This window comes from Nilaparvata lugens, chromosome 4 (assembly GCF_014356525.2).
Source record: "Nilaparvata lugens isolate BPH chromosome 4, ASM1435652v1, whole genome shotgun sequence".
NCBI lineage: Eukaryota > Metazoa > Arthropoda > Insecta > Hemiptera > Delphacidae > Nilaparvata > Nilaparvata lugens.
Window position 1 is genome coordinate 61,758,967 of NC_052507.1, and position 26,194 is coordinate 61,785,160.

At 33.7% G+C, this 26,194-nt stretch overlaps 1 protein-coding gene across 2 annotated transcripts; it reads left to right on the forward strand.

Annotated features, from left to right (window-relative positions):
- The first annotated feature begins 3,208 nt into the window (after positions 1-3,208).
- Positions 3,209-26,194, forward strand: LOC120350895. Of its 2 annotated transcripts, none has more exons than XM_039426113.1 (5): positions 3,209-3,346; positions 19,919-20,048; positions 21,901-22,072; positions 24,353-24,452; positions 26,100-26,194. In XM_039426113.1, exons 3-5 carry the CDS (start codon positions 21,910-21,912, stop codon positions 26,161-26,163), a joined length of 327 nt encoding a protein of 108 aa, XP_039282047.1. In that variant the 5' UTR covers positions 3,209-3,346; positions 19,919-20,048; positions 21,901-21,909; the 3' UTR covers positions 26,164-26,194. The 2 variants fall into 2 exon arrangements, with proteins under 2 accessions (XP_039282047.1, XP_039282046.1); XM_039426112.1 differs by lacking the exon at positions 3,209-3,346 and adding an exon at positions 16,285-16,468.

Below are 26,194 nucleotides of genomic sequence, written 5' to 3' on the forward strand. Positions count from 1 at the left end.
CTCTGTCGAAGGATGTTGAGGAACTCCAACGCGGTAGGCTTTGTTGTTGTAACATCCAAGTCCGCGTTGAAATCACCTCCAGCTACAATGATATAACCCTCCCATTTAGATAGGTGAGTTAGAAGACTCTCAAGAGCGCTTAGAAATACAAATGGATCATAACCTGGCGAATGATAGATACAGATTATTATAATCTTAAATCTATCAACTATGATAGCTGATGCTTCTAGGTTGAATTCAGAAATAAAGCTATCTATATTCAAAGCTCTTGCTTCAATGCCATTTGCTACAAAAATAGCGGTGCCTCCTCTAATGTGGTTGGTTCTACAAAAATAAGAAGAGCAATAGTATCCCTCAGGGTGTGAGTATTCTATTTCATCGTTACACAACCAATGTTCTGTCAGACATAGAAACAGAATAGGAGCCCCTGAACCACTTTTTAAATCTGAAACAAGACTTTCCAAAATAACTGATTTTTTATTCAGCCCTTGTACATTCAAGAACAAAAATCCAATACCTGCCTTCTCAAAGTCGGTGTTATTCAAGCTATATACATCTATATTTACAGGTTCCACCTCACTACAAATCAGACCTTGATGAGGAGATGATATATTCACAAAATAACCATCATCTCCTTGACTACAACTATCCACCAGCCTTAGGGTGTCTGGCCTAAAAAAGAATTTGTGAAAGCCCCTAATGGAATGGATTTCTGCTCATCAGCTACCCTATTTACTACTTCCATTATTTTACTACAGACATATTTCTTTCCCCAAGTGTTCAAATGTAAACCATGTGAGGTGTGAAGTCTTCTACCAATGTCACTAATATTAATAAATGAAACATTTCTGAAGTGTTTACATAGATTGAAGTTTTCCTCATTAGCTTTCTTAATTTCTTGATTGATAGCAGACCAATTTGGAAGGTCATGCCTGTGAGGCACTGAGAACACAATCACATTTTTTGCCCGTCGATTTTGCAGATCGTGTAGCTTGCTGCGAAGTGCTGAGTGAAGCTCCTTCCTCTCATTGCAGGCGATATCGTTTCCACCAGCCAAGAAGACGCTCACATCGTTGTCGCTCAGCTCACCCGACTCCTTTGCCACATCCCTGAATTTAGCTCCCGGCTTCACCATGGCAGAGAACTGATGTTTTCTAGCATTGAAGTGCTTATATACGTCCCTACCCTGGCTGCTCGCAAACAATCGTACATTTAAAGACCTTGAGCTAGTAGGCCTAGTCCTGGAATCAGTTCTCTCAGCCGGCAGCAAGGGCTGTGATTCTTTCTCCTCCAATACAGAGAATCTATTTTCAGTCTGTGTAAATGAACTGAAAGCACTAGTTCTAAGTCTTGATGTATGCTTGGGCATGACAAACTCAGATCTCGAATTTGGAGACTTGCAATCTTCTAATTTTTTAATAGAATTTAGTTCTGACTGCAATTTTTTAATTTTTTCTGTAGCAAGTTGAGAGTCGCATTGCAAAATATTAATAATAGCATCTCTCGAGCTAATATCCTCCTTCATCTGTTCTGAATTCTCCTTCGATAATTTTAATTTGTATTTGAGGTCATCAATCTCAGCATTCGCCCTCTCTTCATTGTATATAGAGTCATCGAGATTATTTTTCCTACTATTCTTTTCTTGAAAGAGTTTTAAATGAAGTGACTTGTTTTCTGCTGCTGAGTCAGCCAATATTCTCTTCAAATCGTCGTTGACTTTAATCGAAGCATCATATTTGTTAAGAAGGGAGGTAATTTCCGGTATTAAATCAATTACTGCATCCTCTGAGTACGTTTTTGAGATGTATTCAAGAACAGTATGAATTTTCACAGCAACATCCATGACTGACACAGCAATCAATGAATTGTCATAGTATTCTAAATACTATATTACACAAGATGTAAAAAGGTCTATACAATACTTGTTGGTTGAGGCTTTACAGTATTGATTATAAAGGTTCAATTCTCTATCTACTGCTGCGCTTTGTGAATTAAGAGTTGGTGTGTGTCTGTGTGAGAAAGAGAGAGTAATTGATTGATTGATTTTATTGATAGTGTGCTAGGTCTCGACAGACTCATTGCACAAAAACAGCATTACAATAATATATCCAGATAATTGAACAAAGTAAATGATAGTATCATGAACAAAATAATATTAATGCAATAAGGGAAAAAAAATTAGTAGATAATTGAAAAATGACAGATTAATTGTTATAATTATAAGATAGCAGAAAGCTCTTTCCAGGAGGAAGAGAGAATAGAGAAAAATAAGAGAAGAGATGAAGAAGAAAAGTAGAACATATATATATATATATAAATTAAAACAGGAGGCAAAAGACATAAATGGATTGAAAACACTTTAAAACTCACATTAGAAATGGGGGACATTTTCGGAGACTGAGTCTCCTTTCTCAACCGAGCAGACTGCAGTTTTCCGCCATTTCAAATTTTTTTCCCCCATTTCTAATGTGAGTTTTCAAGTGTTTTCAATCTATTTATGTCTTGTGTCTCCTGTTTTGATTTAAATTACAAACTTCAAAGTGTCTTCTGTTATATATATATATATATATATATATATATATATATATATATATATATATATATATTATATATATATTCTCATGGTCGTGACCACTGAGACGACTGCTTCTAACCCATCATGGCCCACCAAATAATCCCATAATGCTCCTTCAATTAGTGCGCCTCCGTTCTGTGCTCTATGGTCTACATAACATCTCTACCGCGTCTTTGTGGTCACGACCGTTAGAATGTTTAAATCTTCACCACTTCACTCCCTGTTCGATTGACAAAGGGGGCTCAGCCTCCTAATATATATATATATATATATATATATAGGTTACATCGTGAGAATCTACAGCAGTCAGCAGTTACTATACAACTCCTTGGAACTCTCCTGGAACTGTTGGAGCCAGCTTTCTCATGCATTGAGCGTCAGTCCTGCTTACAACATCGAAGCAAGAGGTACTCACTTTATCAAAATTCACTTGTTTGAATTGTTCTATTCCAAATTCTGTGTTTCGTCAAAATAAAGATTTCTTTTTAAAAAGAAATCTCGTGGAATGCATTATTTATTAGCTGGCGCGGTCGGTAGGACGATCGTGATTAATGAACATAATCTTCAGTTTTTGAACTGTTAATGATTGTTCGTATTATAAGGACCTCGCGTTTGCCACATCCGAAAAGTGTGGTGAATTATCAAGCTGCGAAACACCAACATTGTGAAGTGCAGTGGATATCAAACTTTGATATCATCATCACCAAATCTTCTTCATCAAACAGGCATCATCAAACATGCTCATGAGACGAGCATAGCATTCGTTTGAGTGTAAGTCTTAATTTTAAGTTTCAATATTGTAGTTTGGTTATTCTCGAAACATTTAAATTTTTCAGAATGCCTAATAAATCAATCAGTAGATACAGCACCCTCTGCTGCTACCCCTGTTTTAAAAAAAAAATTCCTGGATATGATACCAGAATTCTATGGAGAGCCATTATTATTAAACAGATTTGTATTGATTTGCGATAAAGTAGTTGCCAAGTTTTTTGTACAATCGAATCCCGATGATTTTCAAAATGAATATCTATTTCCCACTATTACTTCTAGACTCAAAGGTAGAGCTTTAGAACTTGTAACCAGTGGAAACACTTATATATGCTTGGCCTGAAGTGAGAAGAGTACTTCTCGACGACTATCTTGACAAACGTGATTGTTTCACATCGAATATTGAAATGACAGGATTGAAACAAGAAAGTAGTGAAAGCCCTTTTTTCTTCATGAGAGAATTCAAAAGATTCTCAACTTACAACTTGCATATTTCCTTACAAAGATGGCAGCAAACTCAACTATTCTATGCAAATATGCAAAGCAGCTTGCCCTTGGGGTATTTTTGAGAGGCCTGAATGAACCTATAGGATCACTGAAGGGAACAAAAAACCATTCAAGTCTAAGTGAAGCTTCGAGTATGATCACAAATGAAATGCAATACAGAAACAGAAATAGTAATTATAATTCCAATCTCAATAAGAGACCAATCTCACAACCATTCCAACAACTTCCTCTGACTAAACAAATCCAACACTTTCCTCAGACTAGACCAATAGCCCAGTCAATAAAGGTTTTTTCAATCCAAAAATTAAATAAAAGCTGAATCTCCCACCATCGATAGAACCCTCCCAGAGGGTCATTCTCCCAAAAGTCCCGAGGAATACCCTTGGAGCTTTCCCCCCCTATCAGCCCTCAAAGTTGAAAAATGCAGGTAATCACGGAAAATCAATTATCTCTGACCCATTGATCGGAAACAGTTCTATTATATGCCATTCGATTCGTTACATTATGGACTACAATATTAGTTATATTCATTCTTTCAATAAAATTAGCAGTTTTCTTGATAAAATAATATATTTGTAAAAATTTAGGAGGTTTGCGATTTGATTTTTTTGTCTTCTTCGATTAACTCCAAAGCAAGTAGTTTTAAAGATAAATGAGCCGGATAATAAATGTAGCCACTGTCATTGCAAATCCAATGATGTATATTGTTATGTATTTGCGATTTGATTTGAAGCCGTGGAAGGGGAAACAGTCGACGCGGAATGGCGTGGCTGACTCTCTTAGCCATAGTAGACAGCAAACTTGAAATCAATTATCTCTGTAACCATTAATAAAAAAAAATCTATCATATTATGTCAATCGATTCCTTACATTATGGACTAGAATATTAGTCGGATTCATTTCCTTAATAAATCGAACAGTTTCCTTGATAAAATAATATAATGTAAAAATTTAGGGGTTTTTCGATTTGATTTTTGTTTTCTCCAATTAACTTCGAAGCAAGTAATTTTAAAGAACAATGTGACGAATAATTATTGTAGCCACATTCATTGCGAATCCATTGATGTATATTGTTATGTATTTGCAATTCAAGTTGATGCTGTGGAAGGGGAAACAGCCGACGTGGCTGACTCCCTTCACCATAGTAAACAGAATAATACTGCTGTCTACATTGCATCTCATTTACACTATGGCGCTCGAAAGAATTAATTCTGTCTATTGTTTTGACAGGCGCTGTATATAGATTTTCACTTTTCAATACTCTAAAAAATATTACAATTTTCTTGATTTAACCATGCTTGTGATAAAAATCAGGATTTTGTTGTTTGCTCACAGAATTTATTATATTAATTTGAAGTGTGCCTTCTCCATACGAGTCAGAGGTAACACAATTTGATAACAACTCTAGTTTCAGATATTGATGTTTTTCAACGAAGTTTCATGATATATTATGTGTCCAACTCCTTCATCTTATCCTTATTTTGCGAAAAACGAAGATTCAAAATTTCTTTCCATAGCTTTTCTTGTGTTTTATCTTGTTTCATCACTCTTTATAATTTAAACACTTGATAATGGAGTGAATATCATCAGATCACATGAACAAAGAAATAAAAGGGTGGGCCTACCTGAGATACTATATGATAACACTGTACTCCTGAAAAGTTGAAAAAAAAACAAATATTACCAAATATTACCAATATTATCACATGAGAACGAATTACTCTGAAGCCTTCTATTTTCACTAAACATGAAGAGGCAATACCAAGCCAGAATCGCAGTTAGGTTCTAATCATTATTATCAGAGCTTTCAAATTGATGCTATGTAACTATGGATGTTATCCCCATCTCACAATTTCCCTATTTATCCTTATCCTGATTCAGAATAAAGGAGTTTATCTCTATAATCACTAAAATCAATGTACAGTACCTATAATAAATAGTAAAAATAAAAAAAAATTCTTGTAATAATGCAACTTTTTCTAGGTATGAATTTCAAGGCTCATAAAATGACTTTTACTCAATCACAGGCAGAAATTCCAATTATTATCATAATAGTAATTTAATGAAAATTGTTTGTATTGTACATTGTTCGACATAAGATAAGCTACATCTTCAAGTTACCTAATCAATGTATTTAGGATTATCATGTTTATGAATGAAAGCGAGACTGTGATAGAAGATTAGTCAAACTGAAATATGAACATTATATACAATGCATATTTCTGATCAACTATAATTACAAATGATAGTATCAAGCTGAAATGGATTGAGCAACACTAAATTTCAAAGTTACTATCCACTGTTCAAATCGCACTGTGATTTCCTTCTACCTTCAAATGGATTGAATTGCCTCACTCTTCAATGTAACAATTATCGTAAGAAAACCAGTGGAATGTGAACGTCATCCAAATAGCATTTGAATTTCAATTTTCAGATCATGAAATTCATGAAAAACTAATTCCTGAGAGAATAGTGATGAATTGCAAACAGTGCAAGTAACATCGATACAATGAAAATCAACATCTATTAATTCAATACTGGACTTATCAAATTGATATTACCATTAATTCATATTATTTATAAAGCTTATAAAATGTAAGACCAACATTTTAAATGTTCTCTACTGCAGCAAAACATCGATAGAGAATAAAGAAGAGCCCATTATAAGCAGAATATACTTGTGTACTAGAATTCACTTGAACTAACTCATCACTTCAACCCTTCAATGATCACAATGAACTAGAATGGTTTGAAAACCATGAAATTGATAATCAGGTAAATTTTTCAAATAGCTTCACCCAACTAAATCTGTGAATGCAAAGTCATAAGAAATCATGTTCAATAGATTTGATTTGAATGCTTCAAATAGAAAATGATCTATTCTTTTGGTGCCCTAATCAAAATCAATTTCAATCAACATTAATCGACATGAAGTAAAGCTTCTGCCAACCTTGTGTAATGAATGACGAGATGCGAGTGGAGGTGAAAAATTGATATGTTAACAAAAATAATAGATGATGAATCATCTTTCAATTAATCTTATACGGTAGGGTACTTTGTGGTTAAATGTGGAACACTTTCATGATTTTCCTACCTTTTATTCATGCTTACTCTTCCTTAATTTGTATGTTTGCATGGCTTTCATCTTTAGAATCTACTGAATATTCATATTGGACTGTCTAAATAATGTAGATTCAACTAGTAAGAACGGAAGATAAGCTACTTTACAGAGAGACTCATAGAAAGTTTCAACTCAACAAGCCCAATGTATAAATTTTTTTCATGCCTCAGCCGTCATATATATTTGGCTCAACTGGAGGTATATTACCAACCTGGCTTGGAGAATATTAACTGTAGAAAACAGCAAACACTGCATGCTATGATTTTTCAGGAAATTGCCACTGTTAACACTATTGTAATCTATGATTTATCTCAGTTTTTGACATTCATAACTTATGATAAATTTTACCATAGAATTATGATCGATCATACACACATATTTTAAATATGTATTATATTATGTAATAGTATGAATATTTTATCGGTTGCAAACAATATCTTTGTCAGAGAATGCATGATTTGGCACATATATAACAACAAAATGATTTTAGAGGATTTAGAGAATTAAAATGTGAAAAATTAGTTTCATCGCATGTCAAAACAATAGACAAAATTTATTGTTTCAAGCGCCATAGTGTGAATAAGATGCAACTTAGAAAGCAGTACTGTAGGCCTACTACTATATTTTACTGTTTAATATGGTGAAGAGAGTCAGCCACGCCGTACCCCGTCCGTGCCGTTTCCCCTTCCACAGCATCAAATCGAATCGCAAATAAATAACAATATACATCAATGGATTTGCAATGAATGTTGCTACATTAATTATTTGTCTAATTCCCTTTAGATTATTTGCTTCGAAGTTAATCGGAGAAAACAAAAATCAAATCGAAAAACCCCTAAATTTTTACATATACAGTATATTATTATACTGTTTTATCAAGGAAACTGTTTGATTTATTGAGAAATGAATACGACTAATATTTCAGTCTATAATGTAACGAATCGAATGACATATGATAGATTTTTTCCTGATTTATGGTTACAGAGATAATTGATTTCCAGTTTGCTGTTTACTATGGCCACGGAATAAGCATAAGTAGTGCTTCTTTCCTCTGTGCTATGGCTAAGAGACTCAGCCGCGCCGTTCCGCGTCGACTGTTTCCCCTTCCACAGCGTCAAATCGAATCTCAAATACATAACAATATACATCATTGGATTTGCAATGACAGTGGCTACATTAATTAATTGGCTCATTTTCCTTTAAAACTACTTGTTTTGAAGTTAATCGAAGAAAAGGAAAAAAAACAAATAACAAACCCCCTAAATTTTTACATATATATCATTCTATCAAGAAAGCTGTTAATTTTATTGAAAAAAGGAATATATGTCTGATATTGTGGTCCATAATGTAACGAATCGAATGGCATATAATAGAACTGTTTCCGATCAATGGTTACAGAGATAATTGATTTCCCGTGTTTACCTGCATTTTTCATGTTTTAAGGGGCTGGGGCGGAAAGCTTCAAGGGGATTTCTCGGGACTTTTGCGAGAATGATCCTTTGGGAGGGTTCTATCGATGGTGGGAAATTCAGCTTTTATTTAATTTTCGGATCAAAACTGCTTTTTTTGGACCTTCATTGACTGGGCTACAATGCAAAACTTTCCTCAGACTAGACCAATGCAAAACTTTCCCCAAAACAAGACTTATCCGAACTTCCAAAACCAATCACAACAAAGACCAATGATTACACATCAAAATAGTAATCAACAATTTCGCAACTTCAGTTCAATGAACCAACAGGGACAAATGTTTCAAAGGCAATTTTTCGGTCAACAACACAGACCACAAATGCAATCTCAACCAACTCCAATCAGTATTTCAACCAGAAACACTGAACTTGAACCCCCGAAAAAGAACCCCAGATTCAATCAACTGACAACCGAATTCGCTAAAAAACAATGACGAATTACTCAATACTAACGAAAACGAACTCTTGACTGACAATTTCTCAAATGAACCGTTCAATTACCCCGAAATGACTGAAAATCTCATGAACAATTTTGAAAACTTGGAATTGAATGATGATAACAATACCTAATCAAATGACTTCTGACCAAACAGAACAAAATCATTTTTTAGGAGAAACGAGCCTCAGAACAAATTTTCAATTATGAACTTGCAAACAAAAGATAACGAACTCTCTTACTTTCTAGACCCACAAACGAAGTTTCGAGTACTGATTGATCCCGGAAGTACGCAATCCTTTATAAAAAAAGTAATTGCACATGAAGGTTTTGAAGATTCCTTCATGAAGGTTTTGAAGATTCCTTGAAACCAATACCATTTGAAGTTACTACAGCCCATGGTAAATCAAAAGAAAAATTCAGTGCTAAAATAAAATTCTTAGGAAGAAAATTTGATTTTTTTGTATTTGATTTTCATAAAGATTTTGATCACTTGTTAGGAATGGATGCTATAAAGCAATTGAGAGTAAGATTGGATTACATTAGTAACGAACTTCACTATGGAAACAACAAACAAATGCCAATACTGTATTACAATACAACTTTGCAACACAATGAACACAAGTCAATAAACCTCGTCAACTGTGGACTTACTTGATTGAAGGAAGGTTGTCATATGATCGTTCTAGAGCAGGACAGTTTCAGTCATTTGTTCCAAAAAATGTTTTTTTAAAGTCAGGATGAAGCTCGCTCGGCTCTCGATGGACCTGATAGAAACAGGAAGTGCATTCCATGCATGACAGGCACTGACTAAGAAGGATTTTGTGAAAATAGTAGTTCGATGATTGGGTATCCTTAAAGTACTTCCTTTGGTTCTAGTATGTGAAGCATCTATCCTCCTACCTTCAGAGACAAATTTGAAATAATCTTTAAAAAAGTTCAGATTACCATATTTCAAGATATCTCTAACAAGCTTGACTATTCGAAAAAGCCTTTGATCAGGAAGCTTTAATGTTGAACTAGCAATGTGGGCTGGGGTGATATGATCATGGCATTGGAGAGAGTAGATGAAATGTAGACAATAATTTTGGCAATGCTGTAGTTTATCATTCAGAGTGACTTGCATATCGTTAAGAACAGAATTACAATACATCAAATGTGGGAAGATGAGAGATTGAACCAATAATAATTTAATGTTTCTAGGGAGAATATCATGCATTTTCTTTAATGCATGCATGGCTGAGAATACCTTTTTACAAATTTTGTTCACTTGTTCTGACCAGTCAAGAGTATCATTCATAATAATGCTTAAATTTTTAACTGAGCTACAGTAAGGGATGTTATTACCGTCTACACTGATTTTGTGAATCGATTCAAGGTCAATATTGTTTATAAGACGAGAATATCCAATTATAATGGGTTGTGTTTTGATGGGATTAAGCTTAAGGCCATTTTTCATTGTCCATTCCACTATAGAATTGATATCCTCATTCATTATTCCAACTGTTTCATTCACATACAAAGTGAAGAGGAGAGGGCCTAAAATTGAACCTTGTGGTACTCCATGTATAACGTTTTTCCAAGTAGACTTTTTGTCACCAACAGATACACATTTTTGACTATCTAATAGATAGGATTTAAACCAAACTAACGAGTTGTGACTGAAACCAAGAATAGCCAACTTATTCAGAAGGACTGTATGATCAACAGTATTGAATGCTTTAGAAAAATCAAATAGGGTGAGGATGGTGCATTTTCTTTGGTCCATAGCTAACCTTATATCATCAGTGACACGAAGCAGAGCTGTCTCAGTTGAATGGAATTTTCTAAAGCCTGATTGAAAGTTATGAAGCTTACTATTGTTGTCTAGAAATTTTACAACTTGAGCATGAATGAGTCTTTCTAGCACTTTGGACAATGCAGGTAAAATACTGATTGGTCGAAAATCCTCAACTTTATTGGGTGATGGAACTTTATTTAGAGGGCGAACCAGAGCAAACTTTCAGTTTTCAGGGAAAATGCCTTCTTCAAGTGACTTGTTGAAAATGTATGTAATGGTTGATAAACAGCAAATAACATCTTCTTGATAAATTTAATAGGAATTTTGTCTACACCCATAGCATTACTATGAATACATTGAATTGCTCTGAAAGTGTGTTCTTCTGAGATTGGATGGAAATGAAATTGATCAGTAATTGGTAAATCTAAGTTTGTAACCTGCTATTCAAGATCATCGATATGATCAGCAATGACAACTTTGTCGCATTGGTTAGAGTGTGAAAAGGAATGGTCATTTTTATTGTCAATTTGTGGATTCGATTTCTGTTTGCCAAGCCCAAATTCTTTTATTCCCTGCCAAAGTGATTTAGAGTCTTGTCTATTGTTTGTCATAAACGAATTCAAGTACCCAATCTTTGAGTTCTGTAATTCCTGTTTAACTCTATTTCTAAGACTCCTATACTCTATCAAACTGTCCAAGTCATATGTCTTTTTACACTTTCTATGTGCTTTGTCTCTATGTCCCATCATCTTAAGTATGTCTTCAGTCATCCACGGTACTCGTCATTTTCTATTAATCCTCCTTGTCACATAAGGTGCATGTTTGTCATACGTCCAATTCTCGAAAGTCTTGACCATGTCATCAACTGAGGGTAATGCTTCAATTTGATGTCATGGAGTCTGGGCCACATTAGTCAGGAAGGCGGCTTCATCAAAGTTTTTGAAGTCTCTATGAGTGATAATTTTCTGTTCTGGCTTAGGTATCTTATGGGAAAGTACACAGTAGATCAAATCATGTCCAGAAATAGCTGGGACTGGAATTTGGCCTGCTTGAACAACCTCGTTAGGATCACTAACAATGAGAAGGTCAATGAGTGTGTCAGATTCATTAGTATGATGAGTTGGATCGAGATGTAAAATAGTCATGTTTGGGCATTGGAGAATAGTAGTCAGCTGAAAGTAGTCAAAGTTACGATTTGTCATGTTCAAGTCAGTGTTCACATCCCCCATAACTAGTATACGGCTATAACAAGGCATAAGAGAAAGCAAGGCATTTTCGAAATCTGTAAAATGACCTATTTTTGGTGGGCGATAACAGATACCAACGAGTAATTTATCAGTAATAGATAATGATGATTCAAGTAACATAAACTCTGGTCTGGAATAATACTCTTGTTTAGATGTGATTAAAACTTTTGTTTCGATACCATCTTTCACATAAATGGCTACACCCCCACAAGCTTTATTTAATCTATCATTCCGGAAAAGATTATATCCAGGTAATGCAACAAAATTTGATGAAATAGTAGGCTTCAAAAATGATTCGGAAATTCCAATTATATTGAAGTCCTGAAAATGAAGATTGCTCTGAGTTCATCAATGTGGCAGCTGAGGGATTGGACGTTAAGGTGAGCAGCCTTGAAAAGGTTTTTGAAAGAGTGGAGCTTATTTGCTAGAAAAATACCTGCATCATTATCACTATTATTGAAATAATCATACCTACTTGAGGGCAAGCGAGCTGACGTGTCAGTGAGAGGCATCATGGAAGCAGCAGACCAACCGTGAACCGACCTTAGAACGACACATGACGGGGAAAATGGGGATGAAACTGATAAAACTCAACCTAAATGAAAAAGTCTCTTGATTCGAGTGCATCCTGTATGCCTTGACAGTTCGGCTCCCTTCACTATTTAACAACACTAGTTCAAAAAATTCACTAAACACATCAATAAGATGTAGATGTTGTGATCTGTGGAGTTACAGTGATGATCAATCCTAATGGTGAATAAGATGAAGATTGAGGAAGAACTGGTAGTGGGAGAATTAGTCCAAGTTGTGATAGAGTGGCTAGGTATCCAGTAGTTGAAGAATCGAGTCCGAGTGGGGGTGGAGCGAGAAGGTATCCAGTAGTGGAAGATCGAGTCAAAGTGGAGACAGAGAGAGATGGAATCCAGTGGTGGGAAATCAAGTCCAATTGGTGATAGAGAGAGATTGAATTCAGTAGTGGAAGATCGTGTTCAAGGTGGAGATGGAGTGGAATGGGATCCATTGAAAACTGCAAAAGAGAAGAAAAAGCCAGCAGAAAAACGAAAAATCTTTGAAGAAAGTTATCAATTGAGGAAAAATACATAATACAACTGATAATGAATAATATTTGCATAAAATGGAAGAGGAATAGTATGATTTAATGTGAGAAAGAACCGAATATCAAATATGGATATTAGTGGAAAGTGATCAGATAGAAGGAGAAAATATAGAAAGAGAAATAGAGATAGAAAGAGGAATAAACATTTGAACATGCTGGATAGCTTGTGGAAAAATCACAGGGAAAATAATGATAATAATAGGGAAGAAGAGAAGAGAAAGAAGGAATGTGCACAGTTGAGAAGGAATTATGAAACTGAACTATAGAATAAGAAATAGAACATTGTATTGTGATCTTGAATTAATCAAGGGAAGAAGAAGAAGAAGAAAAGGAAATGAAAGAGAAGGAGGAGAAGAAGAGGAAGAATAGAAAAGAATAATAATCATCATTGCAAAAATCACAACAGTTATAATAAATGTAATAATTACAACAATATTCTGGTAATCATAATAGCTATAAGATTAAGAAGAGAAATGAGAAAGGAAAATAAGAAGTAAAGGAGACGCTTGAGAAAGAGCTAGATTGTTTTAGATGAGTTTCAAATAGGATTTAACGGTGAAGTTTGAAAAATATTATATAGTATTAGAAGTATAATTCACTATTGGAAGTTGCAATAACTATAAAAGTAGTAAATTGAGTACTGTAATATTTCAGTGATGAATGTCTGAGATAATTTTTAATGAAATACAGCCCCTTCATAAGCATATGAACAGACTACCCACCCCTCCGTTCTATCATTAACTCTTCACACATTAGCTTCTATTGTTCGAGCTGTGGCAATAGTAGAAGATATCATTATGTACACCTAATATAGAAGAGATCACTATCTATACCTATAGATTACCTATAATGTATGTTAATCATCCAATTTATATGAAGTTCAGCATTTTGATAATTAATAATTATGGAAATAATTTTGGTAAGAGATGTAATTATATTGGTAGGAATAGAGATAATGATTTTCTTAGTACCCTCTGGAGTAAAGTAGTTGATGCATTGAACATAGTTTTGGGAATTAATATCAAGATAAATTATTAATCAGTATTAACAAATAATGTGGATCTCTTCAATTTGAAATAATTGCCTTATATATGATCATAAATAGCAGTGGAAAGATTCATTTATAGAACAGAAAGCCAGCTCATGGAAAATGCCAAGGTATATCTACTGTGAAATCTATTAATACGAATTTCCTATTATTGTAGTGAAGGGCACCTTAGTCATTGAATCCTGAAATGATTTGATTTACCTTTATTTTTCAAAGGTCAGTCATCCTCTCGACTGTGTGGACTGTGATGACCAGACATTCCTGTGCCCATGATGGTCGGCCACAGCATTGAGGATCTTGAGACTCTCCGCAGTCAGATCCTTGCAAATGGTAACGCTGGAACCCTCCAGCTTCCTCTTAGCGTCGAAGATCATCTTCCTGGTCTGGTAGCTGTGGAGACGAACTATGATGGGTCGGTCCTTAGGTTTTGCTTGCCCTTGTTGAGGTGGTTGATGCCTTCCAACACGATGCGAGCAGTCAACATCTGCCAGAGTCATGGGCACGTTCAGCTTCTTGTTGAAGACATCAAGCACCAGCAAGTCTGTGTCTTCTTTGTCGCTCTCCGGTATCACAAAAATATGTATTGAATGTCGGTGCCCATATTGTTCAAGGTCGTTTACCTTCAGGTGACAAGACACCTCCAGCTCACCAATTCTATTGTGCAGCTGTTTGTTCTCCTCCTTCAATGCCTGAAATTCCTCGAAAATAGACTTCACAGCCATTGAGACGGCATTATGGACAGATTCTTCAATTTGCTGTCAAATAACGTGGAGGGTCTCTTCGGACAATGCTCCAGAAATAGCTGGCTTCAGAGCATTGACCTCATTCTTCGGCGTGCCTCTGTTTGGTCAAACCATAGTGTACCGCTAGGAGGATTTACACTTTTATAGGTGAGAAGGTGAACTGAAGAATTGGGAATGTTTTTTCAAGATAGAAGAGAAGAGTGTGAGTTAATCAAAAATATAATTTCACTATCGAATTTAGCTCGAGAAACTGAATAACTTGATGTATAATTTCTAGTGAATTGAACTGTATAGCCCTATGAGATATCTATTAGAAGACGGAGCCAAACTAACACACGTTTACTCACTCGACATAACCAAGAGAGAGAGAGAGAGAGAGAGTGAGTGGGAGAGAGAAAGTGAGAGAGGAAGCAATATAACTAAATAAGGTTGAGATAAAAGACAATGTCACACAGGAGGATTGTCCAATGGTGGTCACACACACACTTCTACAGTCACACAAAGTTCCAGCTGGCAGAATATTTCAAAATTGTGCCAAAATTGAAACCAGTTTACTCCCTAGCTATTCTGCCAGCTTATTTACATAAGTGACAAAAGCTGATAGCGACAACCAGAGACTGTTTTCCAGGCAGAGAAATTAGTCACAGACTCGTCCTGCTAAAACAAGACACTTCTCTTTCAGCACAAGAACAACAAAAGTAGCCACTGCCAAAACAAGACTGATTTTCAGTGCTAGGATGAATGTGTCTGACTTTGACAGTGATGTATACTGACATCACCCCCATTCTTCACTGCCATTACAAGGTGGACCTCACTATAGTGATTTTGCTCCAAGTCATTCAAGGACACAGGCCAAGACAGGCCAAATTCGCGAGCCAAGTCCATAGGTGTGTAGGGCCCTTTAGGTATAGAGAATCTGTGTTTATGACAGGAAAGATTAGCAAACAAGTTGATGGCTACAATGTAAATTTCAGGAATTAAGAATAGTTTTCGAATATTGGAGTGAACATCTACTCTCAACTCGAGCAATTTGAATTTTCAAATTTTTGTGTACATATAGTTTACTTTATATGAGAGGTAGTCTCATAACAAGAATAGTGTACAATATCCTTGAGCGTGCCTAATTGTAGCCAGATTCGATGAGTGTGCCCAATTGCAGCCAGATTCCATGGTGAACTTTGGTGTCACATTGTAAAAATTTCATATCGAAATCCTTAGCATAATCAATCATTCAACTCCAATTTATTTTGTCCACTCAAGTAAATTGATTCAACTATCAAAATATTAACCATTATATTTTTATATGATTTTGTCATTGCCATCTCGATCATACTGTTAGTTGTTCCAAGGAGGATAATAAACTGTTCCAATACTCTGTTACAGAATGTAGTATCTGTTCCATTTCCAAATATTACTATGAAAGTTTTGAATAAATTAGCCTATTATTCTACAAGCACTACAGACTTTCACCTCCCAGTCTTATATTTAGTTAGGACCTTATTATGTGATGAAAATGTAATATTTTATTTAGTATACTGTTAAGTGTTTTTTTGAATGAGTGATAATTGAGTTTCTTATCTAAAATATTGAAAAGTGAATATTGAATTATCTTCTTGCAATAATTGCTGTAATAGCCAGTCTTGAGCTGTTCTTGAAGGTAAAGCTAGTTTTCTTTTAATTTTCTATAATAGAATGTTTATGTTTTATAGTTTATGCAGTCTGTTGAGATTTGACATACTTATTTTCATACTTATTCTTTCTTGAATGTATTTTTCAAAGGTAGGCTAGTTTATAATACAAATACAGTAAAGCTAAAGTTTATCTGATAAGCTCAATTTTCTATGTTGTGTGATTCAATTAGGCCTATTTAAATTGTGGCAGCAATTCAATTTTGTCGAATTTGGACAGCAAGGATTACAATTTTCAACTGAAGCTTTCAGTTGGGTACCTATTGAATTCACGTATAGAGATTTGGTGAAAGACTCCAATGTTGGTCATAAAATGTAACTTTTATTCAGAAGACAAAATATTCCAATAGAGAAGTAAAAGTGAAGAATAGGAATGATGTATTTTTTTATAATAATATACAAAAACCATTTAAAGTAAATGAAAGGTTAGTCAAATTTGAAGGTTAGGAGTGCAAGGATGCTAATCTATTTAAAACTCTTATATTTATTTATTGGATAGAGCAAACAATACAATAGTCGGTGGAGAAAAAACAGGCAATTTTTCCAAATCCAATCAAATTTCATTCACCAATTAGCCAACAACAGTTTTACATGAAAATGAATAAATAATTTGTAGTTAAATAATTGGTGTTGCTAGAAAAAGAGATCTTGTGCTCTAGCATCTATTGCCTAAAACTTCTCCAATTTCCTAATTTTGTCCAATTGTCCAAATATTATGTAGGTTAGGTATATCCATTTCAATTTATACACTAAATCATCAATCTGAATATACAAATCAGAATAGAACTAACAATTGATATAAAATTCAAGTCAAGTTGCACTTCATGCAACAAATATTATTACTATTTTTACACGAGTAACTTGAGCATGAAGAGTAACATGAACTACATTCTAGTCTACTTGGAACTGTGCTTTAGTAAACTAGGCCTATATCCTGCTTAACCCTCCGTGTGTATGCTACCTTTTTCTCGGTCAGAGTGTATGCAGTGTCCAACAGACACAGATTTCCTATTTTCTAATTTTTAAGATATATCTCAAGATTGAAGTAATTGAGAGAGATAAGAAAAAGTATTAGAATGATGAATAGATCATATATTATAATAGAAAAACCAAATATGATGACAAAATATGAAATATGATACTGAAAATATAATTGATAGAGTCATTTGCAAATCAATAACAATTATGCAAGCACATGATACATATTTTAAGTGAACATTCAAGGCAGATTGGTTTTTCACATTCTATGCACCTGTATGCAGTATTTCGATTCTTCTTGTAAGAGCAATTGCTGCACTTTTTTTTCCTCTCTATTCTATCTGGAGGAACTTCTCCAGGATCCCACTTCTGGGGTTGTTCTCCATGTGCAACTTCAGAGATGAGTGATCGCAGCTCAGATCCCAATGTTGGTTGTTGTAGGCGGTCTTCTAAATGTGGTTTTATGAGGCTGGTGGCAATTTCCTCAATGGAGTCGAATCTGTCAGTGTCTTTGGCCCTCCTGAAGCACAGATACAGGATGTGACTGTTTGTAGCAGCAATATTCAATATTCTGAAGAATATGGCCACAGGCCATTAAAGAGTTTGCCAGCTTGATGAATAACTGGCACACTTCTGGTCTAAACTGTAAATGCCACCCTTTGATCTATTATAAAAAGTGTTTATTTCAGTTTTGTTCCCTTCATGATCCCACCCCTTTCCATGATGCATTGATGAGAGAAAAATCACTGGCCTGTTACAATGTTTAGGAGGGACATAGCCAAGCAATGTAAAATCTTCTGAGAAACCATATAGACATGACCCAGGTACCCGTTTCTGATCTGGAAGGAATTCCTTGGGTATCTCCCGCTTGGATTTCCTGAGAGTCCCTACAAGAGTTAGACCTCTCTCTCCTTCAAAGATTGAGCCAACTCAATGGAAGTAAACCAATTGTCCATGGTGATATTGCGGTTACTCCCAATAATAGGTTGTATCAGATGAAGCACAGTCTGTGTTTGTTTCTGGAGTGTTTTCTTTGCTGAGTCAATTCCTCTCCATCTGTTCCTTTTCTGGCATAAATATATCCATCATAGAAGTATCTGGTCTTAGCATCACAGAGAGTCACAATTTTCATCCCATATTTTTCTGGTTCATTGGGCATGTACATGATAAACCCAAAATTACCCCTGTACCCAACCAACTGCTCATCAATAACTGCATACTCTCCAATGCAATACAAACTTTTTGAATCTGCTGAGAACAACTCAAAAAAATCATCAATTGGAGCAGTTTTCTTAATTTTTTTCCGTTCCTCAGTTGTACCTGGATCATCAAACCGCACATATTCCAGAAGTGTTTCAAACCTCCTTGAGGACATTATTGCATGATATATGAGCCTTCCAAATATATTATTTCCTTAAATTCTCATTGCTCGATTTGTAAATCATAATGAACATCAGGTAACCAATGAAAGCTTTCATCTGATTTTTGGTTGTTTCTTTGAGCTTGCTAAAACTTTGCTGTATTGTAAGCTAAAAAACCTTTTTAGAGTGGTGGGCTGATGATTTCTAATTTGAATGAATGTATAAGCTTTTGCAATTTTCCCTTCCTTTTCTCTTTGAAAAAACCTTGTGATTTTCCTCTTTGTTGTACTTCCTACTTTTTAAATACAAAATTTCTTTTTTTCAAATTATTCTTATGATGTTTTAGGCTCCAATTAATTAAATCATACTAATTAAATTATACTAGTGATACGGTATATATAATACTAATATCTATATTCATTGAAAATTAAATATGTCTATGATTGAAAAACATACTTGTGTGTGATTGTGTGTGTGAATGTGTTTTTTTTCAACTCCTACTCACGTACGAAAGCTTCTTGCTTTTTTGTGAGTAGTAAAACATTATTGTTTGCAATAAATTTTATTCCATGAAGCTTCAAATTTGATCATCTCCATCATCCAGTTGAAGCTATATCATCCAACGTCATACATCATAGGTACGTCAGTATCATCCAACTGATAATCAGCATCACGGTGGTTTGGTTTTTTGTTAAATATAAATTTTTTTGTTGTTCATTATATCCACTGATTATTATTTGCAGCTAGTTTTATAATTGTATGGATTTATCAAATTTGATTGTAATGAAAAATGAAAACAATAAATTTGAATTTGAATTATTGTATAAGTTAAGTGTAGGCCCATAAGCCAGTATATATTGTAATCTACATAAATAAAGTAATCAATCAATCAAGCTTCATTTTATGTTATCAGGAAACTTTTGACATTTTCTTTTCCCTTTTAATATTGAATCCCTAATTTCAATCAACTCATTTTTTTAATAGTCATACGGTACTAAAGTTACGAGAAATTTTCTAATTCAATTGCTATCTTTAATTAAAAAAATCATGACCTAATTTCAGTTATTGTTTCTATTACAGCGAAGAAGCGAGTCCAAACAGCAGTGAAATAACAAGAGCATGCATAGATGAGGAAATATCATCAGATAATCTTTACTTCCATTGAGAGAGATGGTCAATTTCTAGTCAGAATGGGAGGAGAAAATCGTTTGTGAGTAACTCCAGCAATATATAATATTTTATATAATAAATATTTCTTGAATAGAAATAAAAAATAAAAATCTAAGTACACTTTTTCAAAATTTTTTATATACCTACGACATGTTTTGGCCATGATGCCATTATCATGTAATTGAATAGAAAATAGCATTAAATAAATACTATCACAAGCTACTTATTCCTGATCACTTATGCTAGTACATTGATATGATTTTCCAGACTAGGACTGTAAATTTTAAATTTATATTTGCATGATTTTATCAAAAATAGGGTTATTGATGTCCAATTGAATTAAATTTATTATTTTATCTCTTATTAAATTGCCGGCGCATAAATGTGAAATTCGTCTTTAACATTCAGTGCAGGTTTCAGGGCCCCAGTTTTACACTTATATTTCCATGATTAAACAGAGATAAAATAATAAATTCAGTTCAATTGGACATCAATAATCCTTTTTTTATAAAATCATGCAAATTAAACTGGATGGCTCGTTAGAGTAAGTGATAATGAACCGGTCTAATTATCAAGAGAACCCGAGTTCTAATCTCGACCGGGGGCAAAAGTTTTTGACCACAGCACAATCACATAGATATGGTCTTTCAGAGGAGACGATAATCCGACGGTCTTGACTAACTAAAAAGTAGTCACCTCTCATCATCATCCCTCTCACTCATTACCCACGCACAAGCCTATGAGCTTATGTGGGCATCATCCTCAGTATTATTATTATTATCATTATTAAATATAAATTCAAAATTAACAGTTTGAAAAATCATATGAATGTACTAGCTATGATCAGAAATGAGAAGCTTGTAATAGTATCTATTCAATGTTATTTTTTATTCATTTCATTTTATTCAATTACATGATAATGGTATCAAGGTCGAAACATTTCGTAAATAAACAATTTAAAAAAAGGATACTTGGAGTTTTATTTTTTATTTCTATTTAAGAATAGCCCCAACGAAAAAATATTATATAGGTATGTCTTGATTTATTCATTCAATTAGTTATTTATCCATTTAGTGTATTATCCGATAAGTAGCCTACACCAAAGTCAAAGACGATGTGGTTTACAATCTAGGTACGGTACATTATGCTCATGCCTTGTTATACAAAGTGTTTCAGAGGAGTATTTTAAACTTTTAATTCAAAAAAGGAACGCATCTACCGATACAATTTCCAATGAATAGAAAAGGAACTCTTATCAAATTTATAACTTTTTTCTTTTAGAGACATTATGATGACATGAATCGATTATTTCCAACGCGAAATTTGTTTGGATATTCAACAGAACTAGTAAAATATTTTCAACTTCAATGTTTATTAGAATTCGCAAGGTTTTGGAAGGAATATAACTGAATATTTAATAATAACCTTGTATCTTGAAAGGATAGAACTTGTGTAAAGTTCAATGCTGAGAAAATTTGATGACCATTATTCTTTAAAATTAACTCAAACTGTGGAAATCGTGATTACATGAAGACATAACATTGAATTGTCAAATACTGTAACTGTATGTTTGGATCTCTTCAACTAATAGGAAAGATAACCCCTATAGTGAGTATAGTTATGAAATTTTCTGTTAATTTGTATTGAACATAGGGAGTCTAAGAGTGCAGGGCCCCCACGCGCGCATTTTACTGCATCATTTTTGGAACGTCAACTGAGAGACATCGTAGATTTCTTTCAGCTTCTTTCCTAGAATAATCTTACTATAAGTTAAACAGAACTGAGCTCCACTCAAAAATAACGTTTTTGCGGAATGAATGTCCTTCATTTCGCAAACCATTTATGACTGATCATTTTACCCAGTACTAATAAAATTGTTTTGATTTTTTTAGATAAAGCATATGAGGACAGTGGGGAGCGCTAATATTGGCCAATGTGTCAATAATATCTTGAGAAGATTAATGATTGATGAGCTGGCCATGAAATTCTCATACACTGGCCGTGCATCAAACGGGAACACAAAAACTCCATTTCATGGGAGTGAGATATCAAAATGCATACTGAGTAAGTAGGCTACCGTATTCCTTTATAGTCGAATATATGACATTTTTGGTTATGTAAATATGGATGTTACTTATTTTTATTGTATGTTAATTTATATGTTAGCAAGGTTAGCGTTTTAGGCCATATTTACACTGCACTGTAGTAGATGTATTTTTAAACCATATTTGTGCCGTATTTGTTTTTCAAACCATACCTGTAGGTACCTATGTACGAATAAAAACAAACAGAAATTCAAGTACCCATTTTAAAATTAGCATATTTTTCTTATAAATAAAAATATTGGAATATTATTTCTATATTATAGGTACTATTCCTATTTTTCTTAGATTTCTATTTTTATGTATTACTCAAGAGTAGCCCTAAAGAAAAAAGACTATAGGTATGTTTTTTCCCAGTACGGTAATGCGTTCACAATAGCTTGCTCAAAGTTGCAACCATATTAGTCCAGTCAATATAGACATGAAAAAGGGGGCCTGCTGGCAGTTTATATTCTATTTCTGATTTTTAATAACTATATTTTTTGATACATCAATGAAATTTAAACTTGAACTTTCAGCAGTAAAAACTTAAAAACATTTTGGGACATTATCCATCACCTATCAATATTTGGCAATAAAATAGTTTTGGGCAAAGCCTGCTATTGTTTCCCAATTATATTTATATTATTTGAGATTGTATCCACAAATGGATAAATAAATTCAGAACCAACCAATATTTTCATGATAATATTTTTCTTATGAATAAAAATATTAGAATATTATTTCTATATTATACTATTCCTATTTTTCTTAGATTTCAATTTTTATGTATTATTCAAGAGTAGTCTTGTGCTATAAAGATACAGAGTGGCCCAAAAACCTTGTATTTTTGATTATTTATCCATTTTTCAGTTATTTCCTACAAATCCAGTACCTAATCGGACAGAGAAATTCGTTCTCGCCTTTTTCAGATGATGAAATTCTGAAAAAAATGAGACCACTCGGAACTCTTTATCTTTAATAAGAGAACCGTACTGAGTTACAATTTTTCAAAAATGAGTAAAATTTTAAGGAAAAAATCAACTTTGTTGAATTTTAGTTTTTGATTATCAATATCTTCCGATTGTTACCATTCAAATCTATATGAGATAGAGCACTCTACCTGATCTCAGATTGTGGAGCACAAAATCACGACCAGAGAAAATTCGAATTTCTCATTTAAATGGGAACAATTGGATGATATTGATGATCAAAAACTGAAATTCATCAAAATTAATTTCTTCTCAAAATTTTACTCCTTCTTGAAAAATTCAACTTAGTACTCATTGGAGAGTTGAGAATAATATCATTTATCCAGAATTTCATAATCTTAAAAAAAGGCTACAGCGAGTTCTTCTGTCCGATTACTGGATATGTTGGAAATAGCTGAGAACTGAACAAATAACTGAAAATACGAGTTTTTGGGCCACTCTGTATCTAGTAAAGGAAATTTTGCATGAAAAAATTGGATCTGGATTTTTCTTCTGTATCCGCACAATATATTAAGAAATCAGAACTACAATTTAAATTGCAAGCACTATATATATATAGTGACTGGACTATTCTGGTAATCACAAAACTAAGATTAAAGGTGGCATTCTAGCCGCGGTTAACACTTCTGCCAGTTCACTCATTCGTCAAACTTCTTGTAACATATCCAACATTGAAACTGTACCTTAGAACAAGAACCAATAATTCTAAAATTTGAAATTTTGAGACAAGAGCATTTAAGAAATTAAATCAAAATTATCTATAGCATTGAAATGCTATTTTTTGTCATAAAATTATCTATTAGGCTATAACTAGTTCTACAATTAAGAGCATAACAATAATTCTTATGGTCTATTGTAAGGCTGAACCTATGCTGCTTCTTGCTCATTGATGCGGGGGATCAAGGTTTTGCTAAAATATTTTCATTTTCATACCATACGAGAATGTTATTTTATTAGAATTTTTTTGTGGCAATTTTGCAGTATTTTTGCATCAATAGGATTCTGTGTTTCTCTTGAATAAATTCTGACTTATGATTATATGGGTTGAAGTTTGAAAAAAACCCATTTGTTTACATTTTAAGAGAATTAAAGATGTTGGTAATCTCCAAGAGGTATATTTCATCATGAGTTCAATAATATTGATGCAATTTTTAATTTGCCACCTATTATGTAAAAGAAGGTGATCTAGTAGCCCATTGTTTGCTATACTATCACTATGACTGTATATATCAATGTATTGCTATATTATTTCTTATCCAATTTTGTTACAGTTGCTGTTCAAACGTTTTTTGGTGACATTGCAATTGAAGTGAAATATGGATCGTTGGCTTCGAAATGGTTTCAACAAGCCAGAACAAGGTTGTTGAGAAGGTGAGTGAACAATTTTTTATTGTTTGAAATTACAACGTAAATTATTTAGGGGATCATTTCTAACCATGATTTTTTGTTATTGATGAAAAAGTATGGAATAATCATGAATTAGTGGTCCCAATACATCTGGAAAAATTCCAAATCAGTTACTTGAATCAAAGAAGAATCCATCATTTCGTCCACTTCACCGCTTGCTCCCAATACTCTTTTCCAATTTCTTCTACATGTTTGCTTTTTTGTATCCAATATCTAATCACTGCTATCCAAAGACGGAACCTCCTTCAAACACAGTTTTTCAACAACCTTTGAAATTCAACGATACATATGCACATATACAGAGTGAGTCATATGTATGGAAACCCTTCAATAATTTGGAGACTGTTGTAGATATAATACTGTAACTTCCAGTTTAAGTTATTGATAGAATACTCTACCTTTTAATGTACAACTGAGTTCCAACCCCTCATAAGGGGTTTACTTGGGGCTTGTAACTGGAATATTTAAAATGTAAACACCCATTGTGTGGTTAATCATTGTAAAGGTATTATTAAAACAAGAAAGGTGGCATCAATAAGAATGTTCTATGATACTTGTATCCACAATGGCGGCTGATTAAAGTTTTAGTTTTTAAAGAGATGAGGGGTTGTAACTCAAATATTTAAATGTAAACACCCATTGTGTGGTATATAATTTTAAAGGCCTTTTTAAAACAAGAATGATGACATCAATGAAAATGTTCTATGATACTTTTATCAGAAATGGGGGCTGATTTAGTTCTAGTTTTTATAGAAATGATTGATAAAAGTAATAAAACTTGAAACAACACTTTTTCAATGAATAACGAAACACATTGAAAACTGATTATTTATTTAGTAATCTGTTACATTTAATTTCAAAAGATGCTCGAAATGCTCCCCTTCTCTCGTTTGACAGTGTGCCAAACTGTCAAAAATGTAAATGAGATGTCCTTTTGGAGGCCTAAGTCAACCCCTTATGAGGGGTTGAGGTTCATTTATGTATGTCAAAAGGTAGAGTATTTGACCAATAACTTATCCTGAAAGTTACAGTATGTATAACAGACTCCAATTTATAAAAGTTTTTTGCATGATATTTTTGAAATGGCATGGATATCACTCCAAGAACCATATGGTACCTTGCCCTTAAGTTTTTTCGAGGACACGTAGACAAAGCTAGAAGACAAAAATAACTATATCTCAGTAATTTATTATAGGAATTTACAAAATCAGGCATAATTCTCTTGAGAATTGGAAGCTCTGAATTTTACTCATCATACACATTTCCATTGAACCATGATTCAGACAGTAAACTTAAATTTAAAACTTTAATGTAGACATGATACCATTCTAAATTTCTAAGGAAAATGTTCATCCATTAAATAAATATGGTGATTATTTTGAAAAAAACAAATGCCGGATTACATGAAAACTATGGAGGATTCAGAATATACCTTGAAGAATAGAATACCGTGGTTGTGGTAGTACTGATGTATGTATTTTTGGGACACTCTGTATGATTTGATAAGCTACATAATCAGCATTCTGAGAATAGATTACCGAGAAATTTCATATTTTACTCATAATAACCTATTAAGTTATCCCACTAAACTGTACATTTCATATTTTACAGGACCAAGAGCAGAGAGACTACGCCTCATGAAGCTCAAATCGAGGACGATAGCAGTTCAAAGTAAAAATATATAATAAGTTATAAATTAAAAGTTC